General features: G+C 41.2%; 1 protein-coding gene across 3 annotated transcripts in view; it reads right to left on the reverse strand.

The window, feature by feature from the left end:
- GSTZ1 (glutathione S-transferase zeta 1) overlaps window positions 1-25,000 on the reverse strand; it is a 243,196-nt gene that overhangs the window by 168,595 nt on the left and 49,601 nt on the right. For all 3 annotated transcript variants that reach the window (XM_044073902.1, XM_044073904.1, XM_044073903.1), the window contains exons 3-4: window positions 24,215-24,282; window positions 12,369-12,449 (exon numbers count right to left, since the gene is read on the reverse strand). In XM_044073902.1, the coding sequence (XP_043929837.1) occupies window positions 12,369-12,449; window positions 24,215-24,282 (149 nt within the window). The remainder of the gene's footprint in view (window positions 1-12,368; window positions 12,450-24,214; window positions 24,283-25,000) is intronic.

The following is a 25,000-nucleotide window of genomic DNA, read 5'->3' on the forward strand; positions in this document are numbered from 1 at the left end:
TATTCTGTCTGTAGGTAGATAGACCCACATTCGGTTTGAGTCTATTTCTACCCCTATGAATCTTATTCGTTGAGATGGCAGCAACACAGACTTTGGCCAATTGAAGGTGATTCCAAGGGAACTGCCCAGTGATATAGTGGCTTGAAGGCTCTGCAGTAGTAGATGCCTGGAGGTGGCAGTTAGGAGCCAGTCGTCTAGATACGGAAACACCTGGAATCCTAGACTTCTCAGGTGAGCAGTCACGACTGCCAAACACTTGGTGAACACCCTGGGGGCTGTGGTGAGACCAAAGGGCAGCGCATGGAACTGAAAATGACTGCCTCCTAGGCTGAAGCACAGATGTCTCCTGGACACTCGATGTACCATGATATGGTAATAAGCGTCCTTGAGATCTATGGAGCACATCCAAACACCCTTCTCCAGCAATGGGAGAATGGTTTGTAGGGTGACCATTCGGAACTTGGACTTTCTGACTGAACGGTTTAGGATGCTGAGGTCCAAAATGGGCCTCAAGTCCCCGGTCTTTTTTGGCACAAAAAAGAATCTTGAGTAAGTCCCTAATCCGATCTGGTCTGCGGGGACCGGTTGGATGACTCCTTTTTGCAGCAGCTTTGAAACTTCTGAGGCTGCAGTATCCCATTGACTGGGTGGCGGGTCCGGGATTTTTTTGGACTGAGGTGGGGAGTGAGAGAAAGGGATGGTGTAACCTCCGACGATAATTCGAAGCACCCATCGGTCCTGAGTGATACCTTCCCAGGCTTTCAGGTGCTTTGAAAAACGACCCCCGACTGGCTCCGGAGCTGCACAGTCGGGCAGTCCCTCAGGGACTGTGAAAGGCTGAAGAGCCATGAAAGGACTCGCGGTCTCCAGTGTTGCGAGGGCCTCTGCCGCCTCTGGGACGGCGTCTTCCTGAAGAATTTCCCCCTCCTCTGCCTCTGGAAAGGGGATCATCCTGCTGAGAGGGGTAAGGCTTCTGAGATCTACGGAACCACATTTTCCCTCCTCTTTTAGCCTTGGGATAAGGCTGAAAGGGAGTGGAAAATCGTGCCCCTACGGCAGTCAGAGTCTTACCCACCTGTTCGCAGCGGGTCAGTGTGTCCTTTACCTTGGGTCCAAACAGGGAGGACCCATCAAAGGGGGCATCGGCAAAGGAAGACTTAAAGGCCTCCGCGAAATGACACAGGCGGAGCCAGGCTTGTCTCCGTAGAGCAATGCCTGTACCTGCCGCTCTACTCGCCCCTTCGGCCGTATAAGAAATGAGCCTCATGGACGAGTTTGAGATGGACGACATTGTAGCCAGCTGAGAGCCAACCGTCTGGGCCAGCTCCTCAGGCAGGTTACCCAAGAGGGTATCGGATAGTTCTTTAATCAGATCCCTCTGAAATCTAGTAAAGTGCGTAAGGTAGTTCAAGGACCTTAATGTAAAGGCCGCTGAACTCAGGGTGCGCTTTCCGTACCGATCCATGCTCCTAGACTCCTTATTAGGAGGATGGACAGACGTCGAAGCCTCTGCTACATCTTGCTGGGTAGCAGATGCCACCACCAAAGCATCTACAGCCACACCTTTAGTTAGAAACTCTTTTTCAGGGGGTGCCGAGAGGAACTTATTCGGACGAGCAGGCACCGGTTCCACAGAGTCTGGGTGTTCCCACGCCCTTCGACAGATTAAATCCAAGAGCTCATCGAAGGGCGGAGACACCCAGGAGGCGGAGGGCTGAGCCCCGAAGGCCTTCAGGAACACCGACTCATCAGCAGAAGGGGGTTTGCACTGCCAGCTGCCTCGTTGTTTTAGGGCTTCCAGGATGTCTGCAAAGGAGACATCATCCGAGGATGACTTAGGGGACCCCTCTGCATCATCGAGATCAGTGTCTGATGTAAGAGACTCATCAGGGGAGTCAACGTGCTTCCTCTTCCACGATCTCTTCCTGGGGGGTTCTTCCGAAGAGGCTTCAGAAGGACCTCCAGGAGGGGGAGAAACCCCAGTGGGGGTAACCTCAGGCCCCGGGGCTCCGCTGTCTAAGGACAGGAGGACTGCCAAAGACCCAGTCTCGGTATGCAGGGAAGGAGCTGGGGAGACCGTGGAGGTAGCCAAGGAAGATTTGGCTAACGCACTCCTCATAGCCCTGAAGGTGGGACCACCAGAGTCCTGGGAGGGTCCCACCTCCGTGGCCACGACAGTGGACGGTACTCCCGCCGCCGACGCACCAAGAGGGAGACTTGGGACCGAAAACATCAATCCCGAAGCCTCCCCCCCAGGGCCGACGGAAGAAGTCCGTGTACTGAACTCCGACCCAAGAGCCGGAGTTGGAGCAAGGGTCGGGCCCGACCCTAAAACCTCCACCGGTTCCACCAGCACTGGCTTCAACGGTGCCGAGGCTGTTGGAGGAGGAACCATAGTAGGGAAGTGGACCATCGGCTCCGAAGCCGAATGGGCTGGAGCCGAAACTAGCTTTTGGAACACCGGAGACTGGAAGAGTCTAAGGAGCACCCTGTCGATGTCCGAATCAGACATCTTGGATGATCTGGAGGATACCGATTGGGCCCGAACCGATTTCTCCATCGGCTCCAATGGACTCGGGGACCGGCTCCGAATGGACTCTACCACTATCGGCTCCGAGGGAGATCTCAAGGCAATTTCCCTCGGTGTCGATAAGGACTTCGGCTCCGAGGGGGAAGAGTCTGAGCCGGCAACCCTCATCGGCTCCAATATCAGTGGAGCCGATGAAGGTGACCCGCCTCTCGATGCCCCAGTCCTCGGCTCCGAAACCAGAGGGGTCGAGGCTGGAGGCATCGAGGCAGACCGTTCCGCCCTCGGCTCCGAAGTCCGTGGAGCCGATGGAGAAGTCTGCTTAGATTTTTTTGCAGTCGGTTCCGACTGACTGGTCGGAGCCGACGCTTTCTTCTTTTTTGAAGGCGAAGGAGAGGAAGATAAAGCTTCCTCGAAGGATGGCTTAATTAACCCCTTGAGGATTAATTTGTTTTTCCTCTCCTGGAGGACCCTTGATGAAAAGGCGTGACACACGCTACAAGATTCTTGTAGGTGCTTGGCGCCTAAGCAATAGACGCACGAGGAGTGGTCGTCCGTTATGGACATTTTATAACCACACCTCGTGCACTTTTTAAACCCGGAGGGTCTATGCTCTTTAGACATACTAACTCCGAAAACAGTACCTGTATAAAGAGAATTACATCAAACTAAAGAACAACAAGAACAACAATATAAAAGTTTTTTTTTTTTTTTTACACAATACAGGTGACCAAACCACACAGAAAGAGAGAGAGAGTCAAGACCCTCTAACTTAAACGGGCACTTGACCCACACAAGAAACAGTAATAGGAAAGCAACAGGGGAAGGCCCCTCTAACTAAAATGGGAAACCTTCCCTGACGGAAAAAACACAAATTTCTCAACAAAAACTTATCAATACACACTCGTATGACAACAATAGCTGTTAAAACAGCTTTTGGGTTTAAAGCAAGGAAATTTCTGACAGGAAAAAGCCTAAATAAATAGTACTTAGCCCAGCCAAGTTGAGACCACGTCTAAGCTTGTAAGCGGCAAACGAGATCTGGGGGATTAGTGGTGGTGCATCCTGGGATAAAGATAGCTCAGCCAATAAGAGGCCTCGCTCTATAGCATAAGCGTGCCTTGTCAGAGCCGAGGGATCGGCTCCGAGCCCATCAGTACAGAATGTAGGCGAGATAGGATCACATAACATCCAAGCTTAAAGCCTTCCTGGAGTGGGATGACTTGTAATAAGCTGTCATACATTAAGTAGGCAGGAGGAGAGGAAGAGAATGGAAGAGAAGATGAGACGGATTAGGAAGACGGGCAAGTATAGATAGATACATGAGGGGGAAGTTTGGGAGAAGATGCTGACAGAGAGGGCGGACCATATGGAAACTGGGAGTCTAATGAAAGCAGATTTGTATCAAAAATTGCAGCAAAGACCCTGGCTCCATGGCTCAAAGGAATAAAGCCCCGACTACACCACAGATTATTCGAGTTTGACTACAGGCACTGGTGCTGGACACCACAGGAACTGAAAGATGGGAGTGAACAGAAGATACAGACACACCCATCCTGGATGGAAGATTGCAGCTTGGCTCAATGCATTGCTGATACCTGCAGGAATGCAGGTGTATCACTGCCGCAAGGACAGCCTAGCATGTCTGCACTTCAATGGCATGCTGTATGGTGAGAAAGAAGTGAATGCGCACTTCTGAACGTGCACCTCCTGAGGCAGCTACAGTGAAGTTTGCAGACTGTTGATTGTATGGGGATAGGACAATCCACAGGATCTGCAGACTGGCCCTCTCCTTAATTCCACATTCTCCCTTCCACTAGAGAATAAATAGGTCTGAGGGTTCTCACCATGGCACAGGAATGAATTGGGTCACCTGGGTGCAAGAAGGGGATGCATTGGGCTGATCTTGCGGATCCAAAAAAAAAATGAGAGCAGAGATTAAGTGGTGGAAAAGAAGGGCTGTAACAGAGTTAAGGAGGGCTGGGCAGGTCAAATATTGGACAGATTTTCATTTAATGAAAGATATAAATGGGTTACAAGAGACAGGCTAATTACTTTATAATGCTGTACTACTTAAGATGGAAAGGACACCAAGTCTAACGGAAGGTAAAAGAAAAGAGCTTAGAGGACTGACAGCATTTAGAGAAAAGTGACCACAGATGCAAGAAAGTAAGATTAGTCTGATCTATCATGGTCTTAGGGGAGGAAAAATAAAAGTTAGAATTAGATACATTGTAGTAACACTGGAAAAGCAGAACAAAATGTGGGAAAAAGAATGTTCATAGTTCATAGGTTAGTACTAGGCTAACTGCTCTTGCGAGCCATTTTAAGCCTAGCCAGTTATCCACTGTGAGATTCAAACCCTGTACTTTGTGTTTCTAAGGCAAACACCTTAACCATTAGGCCACCTCATGGGAGAGACATGGAAAATAGTATGTGACTTAAGAGCACCAAGTCTGACACTTTGTATGCAATTAAGGTAACTACACCACTGACACAGAACTCCAAAAAGTACAAAGGAAGAGAGATAGTGGAAGAAAACAAGGTAATGGAGGTGTGGTGAGGAAAATTCAAAATGATATTCATATGTGGCGGAGATAACGGAGTGCAAATAATTTAGAATTTTCTACATGTATGGGGGCAAATGCATAGAAAGTAGATTGAAAACGTGTGGATGTTTTGCTTGTTTGGTGTGTACACAGTGAAACCTCAGTAAATTATGGAAGATAGTGTGGATCTGCAGTTGACAGCAGACTGTCAGAAATGTTGCAAAGGGATCAAAAGAGGCCACATCAAGGGGTTTGCAAGAAAACAATTTTGAGGAAATGGGTGAGGAAAACGTGTGGAATGGCATATATAAGGAAAAGAAAGGAAAAAGGAAAAACTGGGTAAAATATGTTGAGTAAAGGAGGCAGAGGTGAGGGAATCAGTGGGAGGCAGGGACATGGTGACAGCTCTTGGAAATGAGAGACAAGGGCAAAAAAAAAAATGAATGGCAAAGAAGGAGCAGAGCAAAGTGTGCTACACAGGGAAAGAAATGTGCCAAAAAAAACCACAGTGGGGAATATTGACAATGTAAAGGAAAGGAGAAAAATAAAATATTATATCTGAGATATAGTAAAATATATTAACACAATAAATACTTGATGGTCCCAAGGTAAGTGTATTTAACACTGCAAGTATGCTATACATACTAGGACAAAAAGTATGGAAGAGTGTTTGTACTTGTCTCCTTTCAGTTCAGTCAGGTATACAACAAACAGTACAGATTCGTAATGAGCTTTATTTATTTATTTTAACAAGGAGTACTGATTTGTAATCAGCTCTATACTTTTTTGGGGTAGGTGGAACAGTGTTTGTACTTATCTCCTTTCAGTTCATTAAGGTATACAACAAAGAGTACAGATTTGTAATCCTCTATTTATTTACTTATTTTAAATGCCCCATTTGGCATGTACCTCACTAGACATATGCAACAGCTGGAAAGGCCACAAAGTACCTCACAAAGAGGATCCTAGGCCTTAAACACATGTCCTACACAGACAGACTCAAAAAACTCCAGCTATTCTCAGTCTCATTTCATCTACTAAGAGGTAATCTCTGCTTGACTTACTTACTTGACTGTCTGACCCAGCTCTGTTAGAAATGCTACATCTAAAGAAATCCCAATCCCTTCGCACCACATGCTCCAGAGACCTCAACCTCATTACCACAATGAACAGAACATGCTGGAGGGACAGGTTCATAACCCAGAGACTGCCCATGCTCTGGAATAGACTTCCCATACATGTCAAGCAGAGCACCTCACTAGCCTTCTTCAAGAGAAATCTTGATGAGTGGATGGGTAATAGAAAGTTCACCACGGGGATCACTCCAGTGGCTCTACTTGATAGAGGCACTGGGAACTAATGTCGGGTGGCACGATGCCAGGGCACTTCTATGGGCTAGGCTTGTAAAGGTTCCAGGGTCATTAGCCTAGTACACACCTATGAACAAGGAGTACCGATTTGTAAACAGCTTTATAGTTTTTAGGGTAGGGCTTATTTTACAAATATGCTTGTGAACTAAAGAAAGATGTGTTCATCAGTTATGTTTTTCTGTTCAAGAGACTTGAAAAATTATGTTTGGGAATTTACTAGATTGTTTAGTTGTTCAGTATTTTAAGATGCTAGGGTTGTTAAATTATTTCATATATAGGTTCACAGCTTCATAGGTACTTACTAGGGTATTGATCTGTGAGGATCTTAGGAAGCATAGCCTTACATTGCCAAGACAGTTTTTATCTCCTGTATTTGCATGCTAATAACCCAGAGATACGCCAAACAGGGATATTTTGGAACATTTACAGGACTCCCATATGCATGGGGACAGGGATGCTAAACTGGTTGAATTTGTAGTTACCCATCCATTTGTCCAAGTTACATATGTATAGAGTAATAAAAGCACTTTGCTTCATGTGGAGTGGAAGACTATTTATTTTGCAAAAGAGATTGAGATCCCTTGAGTGGGTTTTTATGATACCACTGGATTTGTGAATAGGTAATAGGTCTGACAAAACAGGGATTGTTAAAGCTCTATTCACAAGGCAGATGTCACCTCTCCGTAACTTATATGATACTGAGAAGAAGGACAAGGCCTAGAGACAGTCTGCATGGTTTTTATGACTTAGGCCATTGATTTTGTTTAGTGGGAAAGTGCTGTGACCATTCTAGTTGTGACAAGTGTTTGGAGAGGTACATATTGAAAGGAACATTATATTGATGCAATACCTTCACATATTAAGCTGTGCAATAAAAAAAGGACTTGCTTACACGAGTGGATATGCAGTGATCAAAAGGACAATTTACTGCTGACACAGGTTCCCTGATCCCCAGCTATGGGATCAATTTACAGGAGTGTGTTCTCAATGTGCTAGTTACAAGGACAATCATGCTTGCAGAAGGATACAGTTATACACTTCTTGGCATTTAGTTTTTGTCCATGGTTTGACATTAGCTGTTTGTTTAGGATGGGCCCACTTGAAGGATCTTGGTGCCTTCTTGGTTGTTGATGATGGCACCAAGTTTGCAGTCATCTGCAAACATGGTCAGCAGCATACCCTTAACATAAGCTTTAAACTGTGAGAAGTAAATGCCAGAGACGATTGGCCCAAGGAATGAACCCTGGGGTACACTGCTAGAGCCAAGTCTTTTGGAGGAGATATAGCTGCCCAACCTGACTTCCTAGGTTCTGTTTGTGAGACAGTCTTGTCCAATGAATTACACAGGGAATGACATTTAGCCAGGAGTATGGGGTGGTGTCAAACATCTTTGGGCAGTCTAGGTATGTAGTGTGCATGCTTTTGTACTTATTCATTACTTCAATAACTTTTTTCAAATAAGGTGGCCAGATTAAGTAGGCAGGACCTGCCCTTGAATAATCTGAACTGGGATGGGCCAAGAGTTTGTAGGTTATCAATATCAATATATTAAATTCCATAATGACACTTTCCACAGCCTTATAGATGGGACTGGTCAGCCACATGGGTCTATAATTACATGGGTCTGTTGAATCTCCACCTTTCTGCAAAGGAATGACTGTTGCAGTCATCCATTCATCCAGCATTAAGCTTGTTTTGAGGTTGATACTGAATAGCTTCTGTAGGGAATCAGACAAGTCATATTTCTGGTTGTCTAGAAAGCAGCCTCATTTGTTATCAGGCCCCATAGACATAGTGTTCTTGTTCTTATATAGTACCTTCAGAACTTGTTTGTGGGAGATTTGACTGGGAGGTGTATGTAAGGGTATATTTTCTGAAACTATTGGGAGAGGGGAGTAAAGTTTGAGATAAATTTGCATGCTAGTAGACTAGCTGTGTTCTGTGGATCAGTGTATGGGATATCATTTATTATTACAGCTGCACAGTGTTGTATATTGTTATCTAAGGTTTTCAACAGTTAAAAAAGTCTTTGTGATTATACTTCACCTGGGTGCCTATTTTTACCTCATATCTGTCTTTGGTTGATTTGATCAGTCTTGAGCTCCATGTTTAGTTTAGCAAAAGTGTTTTTGGCATCTTGAGAGTTAATTTATTTTCCTTTGTTAATTTATTTAATCAATGCTGAAATCAATTGACCCATTCAAGTGAACTATAAATACCACCAACACAAAATATATAATCATATATTTTAGTCATGTACATCCCTAACACATCTATTTCCTGACTCATGAAAATCCCGTTTAGATACAACAGCAAATTTCCATGAAGGTTAGTGACCAGATTTAAAAAAAAATAAAGCAAAATCACAGGCTTGTCTTTGGTACATGCTTGGCAAATGAAATGTAAAATAATGTATCTCACTTTTCTGCTTCCAGAAGAGACCTTCCAAAACTAAGCAACTATGCAGTGGTATATGGACTTTTATTCTGGCTGGCCCACAAATTACAAGTGCTACTCAATTTCTATTACTAGAAGGCATCACTTTATGTACTCATTTCCAATACACAGTGCATACAGAAACAAATGCAGTACTAACCCTCTAATTACCAGCTCCATGTTATTCACTTAGAATTTTTTTCCGAGTTACAAAGCCAAAACAATATTTAGTGGAAGTCTAACAAATTGCTTAAGCTCATACAAGAGAACAAGCTGCAGGGACAGGATCAGAAACATTGATTTTTCATTTCATAGGTAAATATTTATTTTTCTAGGTGCTTTCTGCCTCCCAACCTGCAACCATTCACCCTCCTCTCACACCCAATGCCTATCAATGGCAAGGTGGCAACTGAGACAAGAGAGAGCCAACAGATAAGGAGCCATCAACCTAGGAGGCATGAAGGTAATTTGGTGCATGGTCATCCAAGGCCCTGCCCCCTCAAGAGATCTTCTGGACCAGCAGACAAACAGACCCACAAGTGAGGGCCAACATCTCCAGCAGCCACTGCCCAGCCTCAGTCCATGCTGCTACCACTTCTCCTGGCCTGCTAGAGCTAAGCCTGAAGCCTTGACTAACTTCACGGTATGGAGAATTTCTAAACTGTAACCCCATCCTCTGTTGGCTGATGTGAAGAGTCCCACTCACCATGAGGGCCTTCTACTCTCACATCCACACATGGGTGTTTCCAGACATACATACATACAGAAGGCAAGCATCACCAGCCTGAGAGAACAAAACTCATTCTAGTTCCCAATTGCTGACCTCCATTTGTAAGTGGCAGAAGCAGATCAGACTACTGATCCCCTCCACTTGCAGGATGGGCAAAATGGCATCAATCACTTAATTCCCCACCAGACTCCTGTAGTTTGGGTCTATTTTTGCACACCAAACAAAAACTTCAAAACAAAACCTTTTAAAATGTGTCCTTTTCCCACTTTAGTGCGATCTTGGAGTTGGTGTATATATAGTCAGGGGTGTGTGTCTGTGTGGGGGGGGGGGGTGCAGCACCAAATCTATGAGGGTTACTTCCTTATTGTTGGCCAACTATTACCGTTAGATGATTTTGTTTCCAATGATTTCACTGTTCAATGAAAGCAATGCTCACAGATTACTGTTGGAGGAATAGCCATTTGATGAAGTTTTTGTTCGATGTGTGAACACAGATCCCTCCAGTTCCTGTGTTTCTAATCGAATTCTGGCCATCTGGGTCACAGTCACAGCTTTATGCCGCTACACCATACAAGACAGCTCATAAGTGAAGATTCTACTTTGTTTTCGCTACTGAACAGTGACACAAGAAATATTTCAAGTTCCAACTAAATTAGCAATATTTTCTCATTTTGAAGAAAAACTCATATATGCACAGGCTTTATCCAACTGTTATAAATGTAAAACTTAAACATGAAGTGCCCTTAGATATTTAAATAACACTGGCATACCAGAGTCCTTTTTAATAAAGGTGATCATGATTATTCAAAAGGCACAAATTTTCAATTCCCAAGAAGTTTGCAGCCCGATGTTTCCCTACATTTTATTTCAAAAAATGCATCCAAAAGAGAGAGTAAGTTACTTTAAAAACCTGACTAAAGATCTGGATGCAATTTCACTCCTCTTCATCCAGAATTCCTTAAGATGAAAGGTCTTAAGATCTGTAAACTACTGGCCTTTTTGTTCAATCTCATTAACTTCAGTGACAGACCCAGAACAATTAAAAATGTCTTTATAGTCTCCTACCAAGAGTCACCTCATTATGCATTTGGACAATGTCTTCCTTCTTAATTCAGCTAGCCAGATCAGCTATTTACAAAGCAAATATATGGAAAATGTGTAGCTCCATGCCTAATGATTATTGTAACAAAAATAATAACAACAATAACGACAATAACACTAACAATAACAACAAATTAGCATCAATGGTACTTGGGACTCTTCAAAGTCTGATAAATGTGGCACAGATTTCTCACAAAGACTCTGTATAATAATTTAACTTAAAGTCTTTGAACACAAATATCACAGTCGCTTTATGGACTGTACACTTTTTAAATGTCCTAGCGAGAAACAGTACAGTACTAATGCAACAAGTTAAGCTACAAAGTTTCTAATTTTTTCTCAGTGGAAGATATGAAAACCCTTGTTAAAAATGTACTGCCAAAACTAGAGTATGCCCTACCAATAAAGTGATTTTGCAGCCTTTTCTAAGCTTACCTTTGCACCACGGCATGTGATATAAAAGCTGCTAAACAGCACATTTACCCAGTTAGGGAGCACTTTCTTGCTGTATTTCAATAAGAAAAACACTTTTAGGAAACATGATTTCCACACAATTACGTCACTGAGGATAAATGGTAAACTTTAACCTTAGTGGCATTAGTGTAGGAAAAATGTGTTGTGTCCACAAACTAATGGGCGCACCACAGTTCATGAGCAAAGGTGCCCATTAAAATCTATGGGCACACATTATCCCAAGGTAACATCCCAGTGGTAAATGCTAAATTTATTTGGGTTATGTTTTAAGTAGTTTACAAAGCTTTTTATTAAGACAGCCCAGATATACAGCTATAGAAAAGTGCAAAAACTGACTGCAGAATTTAACTCAAATACCACAATGTACATCTTAACATGGGAAAATCACATTAATTTGGAAATACTATACTAAACTACTCTACTCTGCACTTGGTACCACTTGGCTGAACTTCTTGACTGTTATATGTTCAGTGCAGTATTTGTATCCATTATTGTACTTGAGATTTTCTTTTATGTATTTCACTTTTTTTTTGTTTCTGCAGCCATGTATGTATAACATGCAGTCAGCTTATCTTTTTATGCTTGGACTCTAAGCCATGCTTTGTGTTATTCATTCTCAGCCCCTGTCATGTCTAACAGGAACATTTGGACCAGCCTACTTACCTAGTTAAATAGTTGACTAGAAAAAAATAAATATACAAAGATCACTGCATCCTCTAAGCTCTTACAAATATCCTGTACCTCGAATCTAAGATTTCATAATCTGTATCCAAAGGATGATCAGTAATTTATTTTACAAGTCTAATTTTTGAACTGTTTTACATCTACAACCCAGCACTGTATAGTTAGAAGAAATGCACTTTTCCTAAGATAAATACCTCCCTCATACCAAGGACTTGAGATGTGCTGAATATCAGAGAGAGCAGTGGTCAGTCTTAAAGTTTCACAAATATTAATTCTGGTCATCTAAAAGACAACACATAATCCTCACAAGTATATTTCTATGCTAAGATGCAGAATTTTTTTTTTTTTTTTTACAAAAGTACCCTTTTGTTTTAATTTAAGGCCATTATGCAATTAAATGTAACCTGGAAAAATCTGTTATAAAAATTAGGTTCAGAGTTTCGCTGCTTCACACATTTCAGAAGATTTTAATCATTCATTAAGACTGCAATACTGACCGACTGTGAGAGGGTGATCCCATCGATGGTGATAGCTGGAACCTGTCGCATGGGGTTCAGTGTTCCATAATCATCTGACAACTGCAAGAAAAGAAAATAATTAAAAGATTTATTTATGCATTACTCTGTAATCACACTGAACTGCACTACATGCGATTCTTTACTGAGGAAGTAATACCATTAACTTAGCCTCTTAACACTAACCAAAGATGATCAAATGCTCAAAGAAAGACTGTCATTTTACTTACTGTTTCTGTCACTTCCAATTACTTGCTATTCTGCACCTTATGATGGGCTAGAAACCAAGGAATCCATAGCCTAATTATTTATACTTGTGCATCTAATCGGAAACTGAACACATGACCAAAGGAAAGCAGTGGTATATTTTTTTCCGGTTAATAAAAACTACGTGCCCGCACAAAACAGAGAGCCCCATATGGTCATCTTTGAAATGGAGGGATGACCTGGGTTTAATTAGTGCCCAGGTGGTGGAGGAGTCAGCCAAGGAAGGGTGGAAATGAGAGTAATGCCAGCTCGCTGATCCTTGGTGGTGGTGATGGGGCTGGTGTGCTGTAATGTTGACTCCTGTGCAGAAGAGAGACAGAGAGAGAGAGAGAGAGAGTGCACAGTAACACAGATATATGCCTGGCTCTGCCAAGTTGCAGTATGCAATCTAGGTTTCAAAATGACATGGTTGTCTGTTGTTGACAACAATGTAAGGGTCAAAAGACAAAGAGGTAGCTCTCGCTTTAAAGAATCTAGCTAGCTCTGGGAGATGATCAAAGGGTAAATAAGGATCATACTAAAGAAAATTCAAAGCAAAACCATACTTTGAAAGCAGCAGCTATAAACATTCAGGTAAGATGGGGGAATGTCCCTGGCAATATCAGGGGAAGAGGTAGATCTAGGGCATCTTGATCCTACCAATGGTAACACAGAGCTACAGCCCCCACAGTGTGCTAATATTTTGCATCGAGTATTGCTCGTCTGTTTCCCACTGATTGAAGAATGTTTCTTTCTGTACTTCTGCTGCAGAGATCATTAAACTGCCCGATACTGCTCTGTTTGGCGATAAGATAATGCACGTTAGAGTTGTGGGTGGGGGGCTGCAATATGCAAAAGCAAAAACAGTTGCTGAGTGGAGGGAAGATGGTTGGGAGAGGGTAAGTCAGGAAACCACTAGATATAAGAATTGACTGATGTGAGTGGCATGCCCTCACTGATGTCCACTGTTGCTGTTGCATGCTGTACTCCAGGCATGTAACTGGGCATGAACAGTGAGGTTAGCAACATTAAAAGAACAAACAACCTGATGGTTGGCTAAACAGTAGTTCTCAGTCAAACCTTGCCCCAACATATGCCAGCTGAACAACAGAGGGTCTTGATGGTTAGTATGATGCAGGAATAAAGCTGAAAAAACAAAAACAGCATATCAGATGGTTGATAAATGGTATAGCAGTAAAAGATGATGGCAGAGTAGATTCTTACAAAGGAAATTTATGCAACCTTCTGGGAGGGAGTAAATGAACAAAAGGCAATGTCCTTTGCTTTTCTAGCCAGAAAATCATGCTGATGTAGCCTTCTCTGCAAATGAACAAGTTTTAAATGGCTGTGCTGCATCAATTAGTTATTTAAAGTGGAAGCACTGTAGAAGAGAGTCTTAGGTGCACTTCTGAACAGCAGAGAACATGCTTTTGTGACCACCAGTTATAAATAAACAAAAGGTAATGATTTTGTAGTTTACCAGTCCAATAAATCATGCTTACCCTGTTTTTCCATGTTATTAAAGGTGTGCTGTGTTGGAACCTACTTGCCTTTTTTACTTCTTCACTTGCTTTTACTGTTGTTGATTCCCTTTGTCGGTTTAGATGTTTGGTGTACACTTTTTTCAATCATGCTTTTGTAATCTAGGTGAACAACCAAGGGTAATGTACGCTATACTATTCAGATAGCTAAATGACACCCCCAATGTTATCCCTGGATACATTAAGCACCAGGGAAGACTGTGAAGCTGCGAGATGGAATTCTTAGCACGAAGCCCGTGTCTTGTCTCAGTATAGTGTACATGTCCCACAAATGTTCTGTGATATCACCACATTCAAAGGCACAGAGGCCCTACGTCCCTGACTGCAGCATGTTCTAAGGAAAAAAAATGCCAAACTGCAAAGGGAAGATAGATAAACTGAATAGCAAAACCAGTAACGGAGGTTGGTGAAATCACAGCAAATTTTTTTTTTTTTAGGAAAGATAAGGTCTGGTACAGTGTGCAACACAAACAAGGTGAAATGCTTCTTCTATCCTGCTGCAAGCAGCTACCACAAAACAGACCAGTAATAGTTTACATACTCCTAAATGTTTTGCGTTTTAACTACACAGGATAACTAGTTACATTTTGTAGCAATTCTTTGTGTGGATTGAAAGGAAAGCCTATAAACTTACACAAGCTTTGTCTCAGTCTCCTTCTTCCACCCTGATTAACTAAACAATACATTCATACTTTACAGTATGGGACTCAACAGACAGCCCCTGCTAAATGCTCTAGTAAGTTACATGCATGCTACTGCTTACATCCAGCATATAGTTTACTGTACAGTATACCACCTGCTCAACAATAGTCAAACCGTCCACCTCAACTACAGCAGTACTATTACGTTCAGGTTACTATTTATGTATACATATATATTCACATAAATTTTGTGTGAGACAAAAATGACTGCACTACACTACAACAGAATTAAGCTTTCTAAACATGAAACTGCATTCACTGCAAGCATTCCTATCCCTGGAAAATGCTGACATCAGTGCAGTCACAGAAACCTGCTTCAAAGCTGAGGAGACCACCCCAGCCTTACCTGGTTACTCATCCTATCATACATTCAGACCCCATACTGTGAGCAGTAAAGCTAAAGGAGGTGGAGTTTCAATATACATTAAAGACATACACACCCCCAGGCTGGTCAAACAGTATGATGTACAGGAGACACTCCAGGTGCAGTTAACCATTGACAAGACCCCTATTCAAATCATAGTTAGCTACCGGCCCCCAAATCTGGCTCAAGGTGCCCAATCTGCCTATTTGGACCTGTTCTAATCTATCAAGAGTCAACCCTTTAACTTAATCCTGGGTGACTTTAACTTCCCAAACATAGACTGGATGAACTACTCATGCCAAAACACAAATGCCCAGAGATTCCTTGATTTTGTCAATGCAATGCCTTGGTAGAGCTAGCAGATACCCCCACAAGGGGTGATAATATCTTGTATTAACCAACATGAGTAACCACTGAAGCATCTCTATAGTATCATCCTCCCCGGTAAGATCCGACCACAAAGTGGTCACTTTCGAAGTCACCATCTCCCCCAACCTCCCTCGAGCTAGGATCAGACATAAAAACTTCTCCAAAACTGATTACAGCCTACTGAGGTATGGTATAAACAGCTTCACAGCTCCCTCCCACTCTGTAGGAACTGGCACCAATATCCAAAACAACACCAAGCACTATATGAGCATTTATATAGATGCATGGAATCAGAATACCAGACAGGGCTACATCATCCTCCGCAAGGAAGAGTAAACCTGTCTGGTGGACATCTACAATAAACAAACTCTACAACAAAAGGAAAAAATTGCTGTCCAGGACAAAGAAAGAGCAGGTGCCTAACTGGAAGCAATCTCTCCTTAGCCTAAACAAGCAAATAAGAGCACTAGTAAAATCCTCTAAAGCAAACTTGGCCACCTCTACTAGAGACAACCGTAAGGCCTTCTTCACACATATCCGCAACCTTAAAGGGAAGCACCCAGATCTGTTCAGAAGTGGTGGTTAAGGACACCACATACAAAAATGCTGTAGATATAGCAAACTTGCTGGCTGACAGGTTCAGCGAAAACTTTACCCCTCTGCCCCCCCAACAGTAAATCAGGACATCCCCACTACCTGCCCCCTTCCCTCATATCTAGGGATCTAGGGAACAGGTCATCACTACTCTCTCAAAGGCAAAAAATACAGCCTCCATGGGACCCGATGACATCCCAGGCTGCATCCTACGTGAACTCAGGCAGGAACTTGCAGCACCATTAGGCACCCTATTCAACCAAAGCCCAAGTACTGGATTCATCCCAGCTGAGTGGAGGACAGCCACCATCATCCCTTTACACAAAATGTGGAGCTTCCACCGATCTGGGAAATTATAGACCCATCAGCCTAACTAGACTGATCTGCAAGGCCATGGAACGGATTATCATGGACCTCATTAACAAGGACATTGGCAACCTCCAAACACTTGATCCCATTCAGTTTGGCTTCATCAAGGGGAGGTCATGTCTGCTAAATTTGGTTGACTTCTTTGAAACCGTCACCAAAGCCATGGACAAGGGGAAGACTGTGTGCACTGCCTACCTTGACCTGGCCAAATCCTTTGACAGTATTCCCCACTCAAGCATAACAGATAAACTCTCTCAACTAGGCATCAATCCATATGTTACCAGATGGGTAGCAATCTGGCTCACTGGCAGAACCCACATATTCAAAATAGGGGAAGCCACCTCAAGCAGTAGACCCGTAACAAGCGGTGTACCCCAGGGTTTGGTCTTGGGGCCTCTGTTATTTGGGATATACTTTTTTGAGGTGCAGGCCAAAACCAGTGGGCTATGGCTGACCAAGTTTGGAGATGACTACAAACTAGGTGCCGTCATCAGATCCCCTAGTGATGTGGACATCCTCCGATAGGGTCTCACTCAGACAAATGACTGGTGCCAGAAACATGGCCTCAAGCTGAATATCAAAAAAATGCATCATTATCCCCTTTGAGGAGAGTGACGTCCCCACAAATTATTACATTAATAACAACATTCTAAGCACACAATCAGTTGTGAGGGATTTGGGCACCCAGGTTGATAGTAACCTGACTTTTGACCAACATGTTGCTTCCATTGTACACAAAGCCTTCTAAATGGACCACCTCATAAGTAGGGGGTATCTCATCCAGGGACAAGGAGGTCATAACATCCCTGTATTCTTCCCTTATAAGGCCCATTACTGAGGATAACACCCCTTTCAGCATGTACTTCGCAAAGCACATGCAGCAGCTGGAGAGACCATAGAGGTTCCTCACCAGTAGAATCCAGGGCCTCAAACATCTACCATACACAGGCTAAAAGCCCTATCCCTCTACTCAGTTTCATACAGACTCTTCAGAGGTGCCCTCTGTCTGGCATACAAGGCGATCATGGACCACACCTTGATGGGACTGCTGCATATCCTAAGTCAAGCTCCACTCAAGTAACCTGCACGCTCAGCCTCAACCTGGTCTGTGACATCAACAAGACTTGTTGGCAGGACAGATTTGTGTCCTATAGACTCCCCCCTCTAAGGAAAAGACTCCCTTCTCCACATCAAGCAGAATACCTCTTTACCCCTTTTTAAGCGCAACCTAGATAACTGGATGGGAAACAGAAAATATACCCCTGGGATTCCATCCATATCGCTGATAGACAGGGGCATCAGGTTCTGACTTGTCTAAGCATAGGCTAAACTAGGCTTATAAGGGCATCAAGGCCAATAGCCTAGTAACTTCATATGATCCTGCGAGTGCATGCCCCAACCCTGGCTTGCCTTACTCTGTACAACTTGTTAACAGATGCTTAAGCTCTCATCATAACCAGTACTGGGTAAAACACAAGGAGCTATAAATCATTCATATAAAAATGGGAAGTTCAAATAATAAAAAGCACCAGAACTTTTTCTTTGATAACTCCAGAGCACAAAAGAAAAAAAAAAAGAAAAAAAAAATCTTTCAGCACAACAACTTAGGCAACAGAAAGTGCCAATGGTTGTCATCAAACTTATGCAGACTTTTACTAGAAAAATTACTGAAACCTCTATACATGTACTTGTTATTTCAGAAAATGTATGAAAATTTGTATAAAGCTGAGAAATATGAAAAACAAGAACAGGCATAAATGGAAATATGCATGGAAGACTTTATTATGCCATGGCTGGAGGAAGATGACGCTCAACAAATAATAGCAAAGATAGAAAGAGATGAGATAAAACAGGGATACATAATCAACAGGGAATTATCCAGGAACAGATGGTATTCCTGTGCAAGCTTAGATGTTCTGAGGGAAGAAAGTGTCAAAAATCTGGAATGTTTTGTTTAACAGTATTTAAAATGGTGGAAGTACCTGCATCTTGAAAGAAAGTTATGGTAGCTGCAATATGTAAAGATGGTAAAGACCCATCAGACCCAGCTTCATATAGGTCCATTTCAAATTTGAACCATGATTACAAAGTGCCTATCTCTATACCAGCTGAAATAATGGCAAAGGTAGTTACCAAAACTGATAGAATTGCATCAGTGTGACTGTATACACGAGTTAAACATTTAACAACATTAACACAACAGTGACGATCAAGAAGGAAGCAGAAGTGATGCACAGCAAGCATTCAACAATCAGCTGGGATTTTACGAGTAGGGCAATGGAGACATTTGCAGTCCCTGGTAAAAGAAACATCCATATTATTCTAGGAGAAACTAGAAGGATATATGAAGGGTTGGAGGCAAGAATTAAGGTGGGAGTATCACTCCGATAACATGTTTGAACAGAAGAAACATGCAAGGCTGTCCTCTTTCCTTCTGTAATTTGGCTTTACATTTAGAGCCACTTGCAAAGAAAATAAGGGACTCACACATTCAAGGATAAGGTACTCAAGAAAGATAGCCTTATTTGCAGATGACATTTTGTATTTGATAACATTTAGAAAAGCACATGTTGTAGAAGATTTTGAGGCACTTTCAAGTTTTTTTTTTTATGTGCAATTAACAAAAATAAAACAAAGACAAGCAGTAAACTATCTATCCACACATAAACTGGTTCAGTATACCAACATTTACTGGACCAAAATGTAAGTATTTATGTGTAAGGATTCCATTACGGCTGCTAAGGATGTGTGGGAAGCGACTAAAAGAAAAGGTACAAAATCTGACAAACTGGAAACTCTTGAATACAGATATGGATAGCAAGAATGCAAGCAGTGAAAATTTCAGTCCCCTTCACTTTATACACAGGTGAGGCATATTTTATCTACAAGTGGAGAAGCTGCAGTTGCTAATTAATGAAGAGATGAAGAAATGTATTTGGGAGGGGAAGAGAACAAGAGTTAAGTGGGACAAGTTGATTCTCCCCTTAGAACAAGGTGGTTTGGAATTATCGGATTTGAATGGATACTTTACAGCTATGAAATTAAGGCTAATATAATTAAACACAAGCTAAAGGTCATAAATCAAACAGGAAGGGTATAGTGATGAAATGGGGGCAGTGTCGAGAAACAAGGAGAGAGTAGGATTTTTGAATGCAGGCCCACAAGGAAAATAACCACACAAAATGTTACATTTATAAAGCAGCAAAAAATAATCTAAGAGGTAATCCAGCACTTGAATGGAGAAAGGATATTTTGCCAATAGGAATGACTGCAAGTAGGGGTACAAAAATAGGCAAGAATGGACTGGAATTTGCTAGAGAAAATTAGTAAGTATATTGGGAGCAAATAACTAGGGCAGGAAAGTTAGAGTGAGATGAGGCCAAGCAGAGGTTTAGACTGTAGGTTGGAGACAGCCTTCCAAACTAGGGATAGATAACAGAGTATAGGCAAAGTGAAAGGAATAGTGTAGTGGAGTCTAGAATAGAAGTAGCTGTTACAAAAGGGATAATTAGTAGGGCATACAAAATATTGCAGGATAACTAAAACAGGCAATCAGAGTACAGTAGATAAGATTAGGAAGAGAAACTGGAAATGCAATTTACCAAGGATCCACTGGAAAGACAGTGGTTTGGTTCCTAAGTCTGCAACAAAAGCCCAGAAGTATGAGGATTTTTGTTTGCATAAATTATTTTTACATCACAATCAGACTTCAGGGAAATTTTCATGTTGATAGCAAATAATGGAGATGTGATGGGAAACAGTGAGGTAAGTAGAAATGTGTTCTGGGAATGTAACCAGCTGACAGACTTTATAAGATTCCCTGCAGAGCGTTTTGTCATAAATGGAGGGGAGGGCAAATTGTTGCAACTAAGGAAAGGATTTTTTTGAACTAGGGTTTAATCTTTGAATTGCTTAGACATACAAAGTCATACCAAGTTTAATGCTACTGGTTGTCGAAAATAAGTAATTGCTAGAAAATGGAAGCCAGAATATAAACCAGCTATAATTAAAGTACTAAATGCTGTAAAGGAGAGAGAAATAAATGGAGGTAGGATCCTCAGGAAAAGGAAAGAGCAAATTAAATGGAAAGAAACCGAATTATCATAATACATACAGAATAATATTCAGGAGAAGGAGGAGTGAGGTTCAGGGAAAGGAAGGAATTAAGCAGTTTATGGAATGTCAGCATGAATGTTAATTTAAAAAAGGAAATGTGTAGACTGTATGAAAAACAACATTACTATAGATTTTGTATATTAATGTATGCAAACCTGTGACACTTTTAGCTGTGATTTAATACAGATGTTTGTGTAAAATACAGTGATAACAATACAGCATCAGAATGACATACGTGGATCAACTTTTATTCACTACAAGTCCTCATCATATCAGAAACATTCAATGTTTACTTCAGGTTTAGAACATAAATCTAGAAATCTGGGAGCAGGCTATAAAAGAATGCTAAACATGTTTAGATCAGAAATGAAGGGGTGCCGCACCAGTCAATATATAACTTATCCTTGACAAGCAAATAATCATTGCATAAAACAATCAGGAAAATAAAAGTTGATGTAATACAAACTGATGTGCATGAAGAACAGAACCCTGACTGTGCTTACTACAAATCTAAGCATTTGTTTTCTAAAAACTCATTTATATTACCTTACATAAACCTCACTTTAGACCAGATCAGTAAGGATATTAACAATGGTGTGCTACCAGGTTGGCATACGGCAAACCAGTCAGGCATAATACTCAGCAGTTAAATCAGCACACAAAATTAACTTATTTCACATTAGAACTAATGCAGCAAAGAAATACAGCCTGCTAGATTGGATGATTTGTAGACAATAAAAGCTCCTAATAAAATGAAAGCTAGACTTCTTTAGTGAGCATTTTCAAACGTATGACACATGGAGTGAATGACCAGCCATACCTGCTAAAAGCACAGTCTATCTGCCAAGTCTGTAGCAGTGGAGTGAAGACCCATTTGTATATTACCTACCATTGATAAAGCAATTTCTTAACAGTAAAAGGATTATATTATGGCAGCTTAGGTTACTTGCTAAGAGACTAAACAAACGATAATACAAAAACTGAGAAAATGGAAGCTCATGTTCATGGATAGAGATATTAAGACACAAGCAGTAAAATGTTTTAGTTCCTTTAGTTTTATATACAGGCCAGGCACATATATATTATATATTTATATTCATTCAATCAACCAGAGGAGATGTTGTGGACAATAATAAATTAATTAATTTATTTGGGAGGGTAGGACGGCACAAGAGTTAAGTGGGATAAGTTAATCCTCCCATCAAGACAAGGTGGTTTAGGATTAGCCAATTTTAAGGGATGTTTTTTATAGCTACACAGTTATTGATAACACAAGTAGAAGGTTACAATACAAAGTGGTAATGGACGGAGATGAACTGGGGATAGGGGGTTCAAGAAATACAAAGAGAATGGGAATTTGGATACAGATCCTTAAGGAGAACAACCACCACCATACCGATTATATTTGTAAAGTTGCAGAAAGTATTCTAAGAACTAACCCAACATGGGAATGGAAACAGGAGATTTTGCCAACAGTGATGACTGCAAGTAGAGAAACCGAAAATAGGCAAGAAGGAAATGGAATTTACTGGAGAAAACTGGCAAAGAAACCAAGGTATTGGGAAGAATAACTAGAGAGGGAAAGGTGATATAGTGGGATGAGGTCAAGAAGACGTCTGGACTGCAGGGCAGAGACTGCTTTCTCTACCAGGGATTGATATCAGAATATAGGTACAGAGATAAGTATAGGAAAGTCTTACTGTTAAAGACTTGCTCTGGTAGAGTTTTTAGTCGAATCTAGAATGGGAGCTGCCATTAAAAAGGGATGCTTAGTAGGCCATATAAAATACTGCATGGTAACTATAAGAATCAATCAGAGGAGTTAGAAAAGATTGAGAAGAGAGACTGGATAAGCAATTAACAAGTGAACCATGTAAGGACATGTATATGGCTCCTCAAGTATGCAACAAACTTGAGAGTGTTCAGGACTTTAGCTTGGAAGTGTTTGCACAGGTATTTTTATACCATAAGCAGACTTCAAAGATTTTTTCTCTCAGGTAGACAGCAACTGTTGAAAGTGATGGGGAAGGGAGAGGTAAATGGAAACTTGTGTTTTGAAGTAAAATAAGTTGGCAGAATTAAAAAAAAAAATCTCCTACAGAATACTCTCAAAAATACTGGAAGTAAATGGCTATAACTAAGGGAATGATTCTGAGCTGTGACACAGTGTCTGAATTGCCTAGATATACTAAGGCCTTAGCAAGTTTATTTCTTTTAGCTGAAAAAAAAGAGAACAATTACTAGAAAACAGAAATCAAAATCTAAACCAACTGTATATGGAGTGTCGAATATTGTTAAAAAAGATAAAAGGACTGGATATGGGATCTTTAGAAAAGGGAAGAAGCAAATTATGTATAAATAAATACAAATTGTGGGAACAGTACATGCAGAATAATGCTCAGGAGAAGGAATAAGGTTTAATAGAAGGCAAGAATTGAGCAATGTTGGACTAAATGAAAGTTGTTACAATGAAAGAAAATGATATGTATATATATATATATATATATATATATATATATATATATATATATACACATATATATTTATTTATTTATTTTTTCTATTAATATATGTGTACCTTGTGTCTTAAGTGATAATTTAATAAAGATGCTGAAAAAAAAAAGACATGAAACACTTGCAGAATTGCCCAACTGCAGAACATGCTTCTTAAGCTCCCTAATCTTTTTAATAAAAGGCAAGAACATTTTGAAGAATGAAGGGCTTAGGCTTAAAGGTGTAAAGGTGTACACAGTATGAAATCCAACAGAATTCTTAAAACAGTGTAGTTCATCTTGGCAACAAAATGATAAAGTATAGGTGAAAAATAAACCTGTTGCACAATACTTCAAAAGTTTTCTCAAAGTTTTCTTTTTACTGTTTTCACAGTATAGAAATGAACAGGAGAATGAAAGAGGAGTGATGGATTATAGGAAAAAGCAGGGCACCAGGCAGTGTAGGAAAGCTTTATTTGCTGAGCATCCCTAAAGCCTGTGGCATTAGTCGTAAAGATTACTGATTAAATATATGTCTTCTGATTCTACCATATGGGTGTGCTAAGACAAAACAGCATCTACCCTCTGGAATTCATCTCACAGGTTTGTCCCTGAAAAAAAGCCCCTTGGATCAGCAGTATTTACATTGTAAACAAATCTGAAATCACAAATGCAGCTGGATACCAATGAATCTGTGAGTTCTGCATATAGTAGTACAACATCAGCCCACTAGTTATAAAGTACACATTAAATCGACCTTTAAATTGGTCAATATCATTCATATCCATATTTAAAGAAGTCACACAGTACATCTTGTTTGTATCACCACAATAACTTATGTGCTACAATTGATGAACACAGGCAGCATCACAGAATCAGTTCCCATGGTAACATACCATGCTCAGGCACCAAGTACCAGCCCATCTCTTAATAGAGACAGAAAGACTGCTTACATTTATCAAAATGGCAATAAATTTAGCATCCCTGATTTTACATTCAGCTGAGAGAAATGGTATTTCAGTGTTTGGGACTGTACCTGCTGTCCTCCATCTTTAATAAGGTTGACTGGAGCCTGATCATACTCAATTCCTTTCAGGGCTAGAGCTGTGGAGGAAGGGAAATCACAGTTACTGCACAGTAAAATACTCCTTTGGGTATGTCAAGATTTGTCAAAACTGTAAGAAAAGGTACAATCAAGCAGAAACACAGAGTGAATCTGTCTTTTTGTCTGCTGACTACAATGTAACATACATTAGTAAATGAACCCTGTAACACATTTTGAAGTTATTATGGAAAGCAAGTCTTTTTGCTGCAAGCAAATATAATCTTTTAATGCCTGGCTCCATGCTGTTGAGGGATGGAGCCCTGATCACAATCCTGATTCAAATAGCAGCTTAGAGGCTGGAGAAGTGGAGGGGGGGGGGTATGACATTGTCAGGCTGATATTACCTCTCCCACCAATGGTGGAAGACGTTGCTCCAGTACACTGCGGTGCTAGCTCGTGGAAATGAAGCAGTAGTCCTGTATAACAATTTAGACCCCGAAAGTGCACCTAGTATGTTGCTAAGATTCGCAAACAGTAGATAAAGCATTCTACAGGCTGCATGTGCAGAAGCATGCATATTTTCCTGCAGAAGGGAGGCACTGCATGAATATACATGCGAACGTGCATGTCAGCCTTCAGCTGTAAGGGATTAGCCAGTCTCAAAATGAAACTCCCTGACAGCTGCCAAGTTAATGGTCTCCCACAAAAGACTCTTGCTCTGAAGAAGTGGAATGCATGGTTCTACTGATCATGGGAGGAATACAATCATCTTTAAAT

The sequence above is a fragment of the Protopterus annectens genome, chromosome 6.part0 (assembly GCF_019279795.1).
Source record: "Protopterus annectens isolate FY-2018-M chromosome 6.part0, PAN1.0, whole genome shotgun sequence".
NCBI classification, from domain to species: Eukaryota; Metazoa; Chordata; order Ceratodontiformes; family Protopteridae; genus Protopterus; species Protopterus annectens.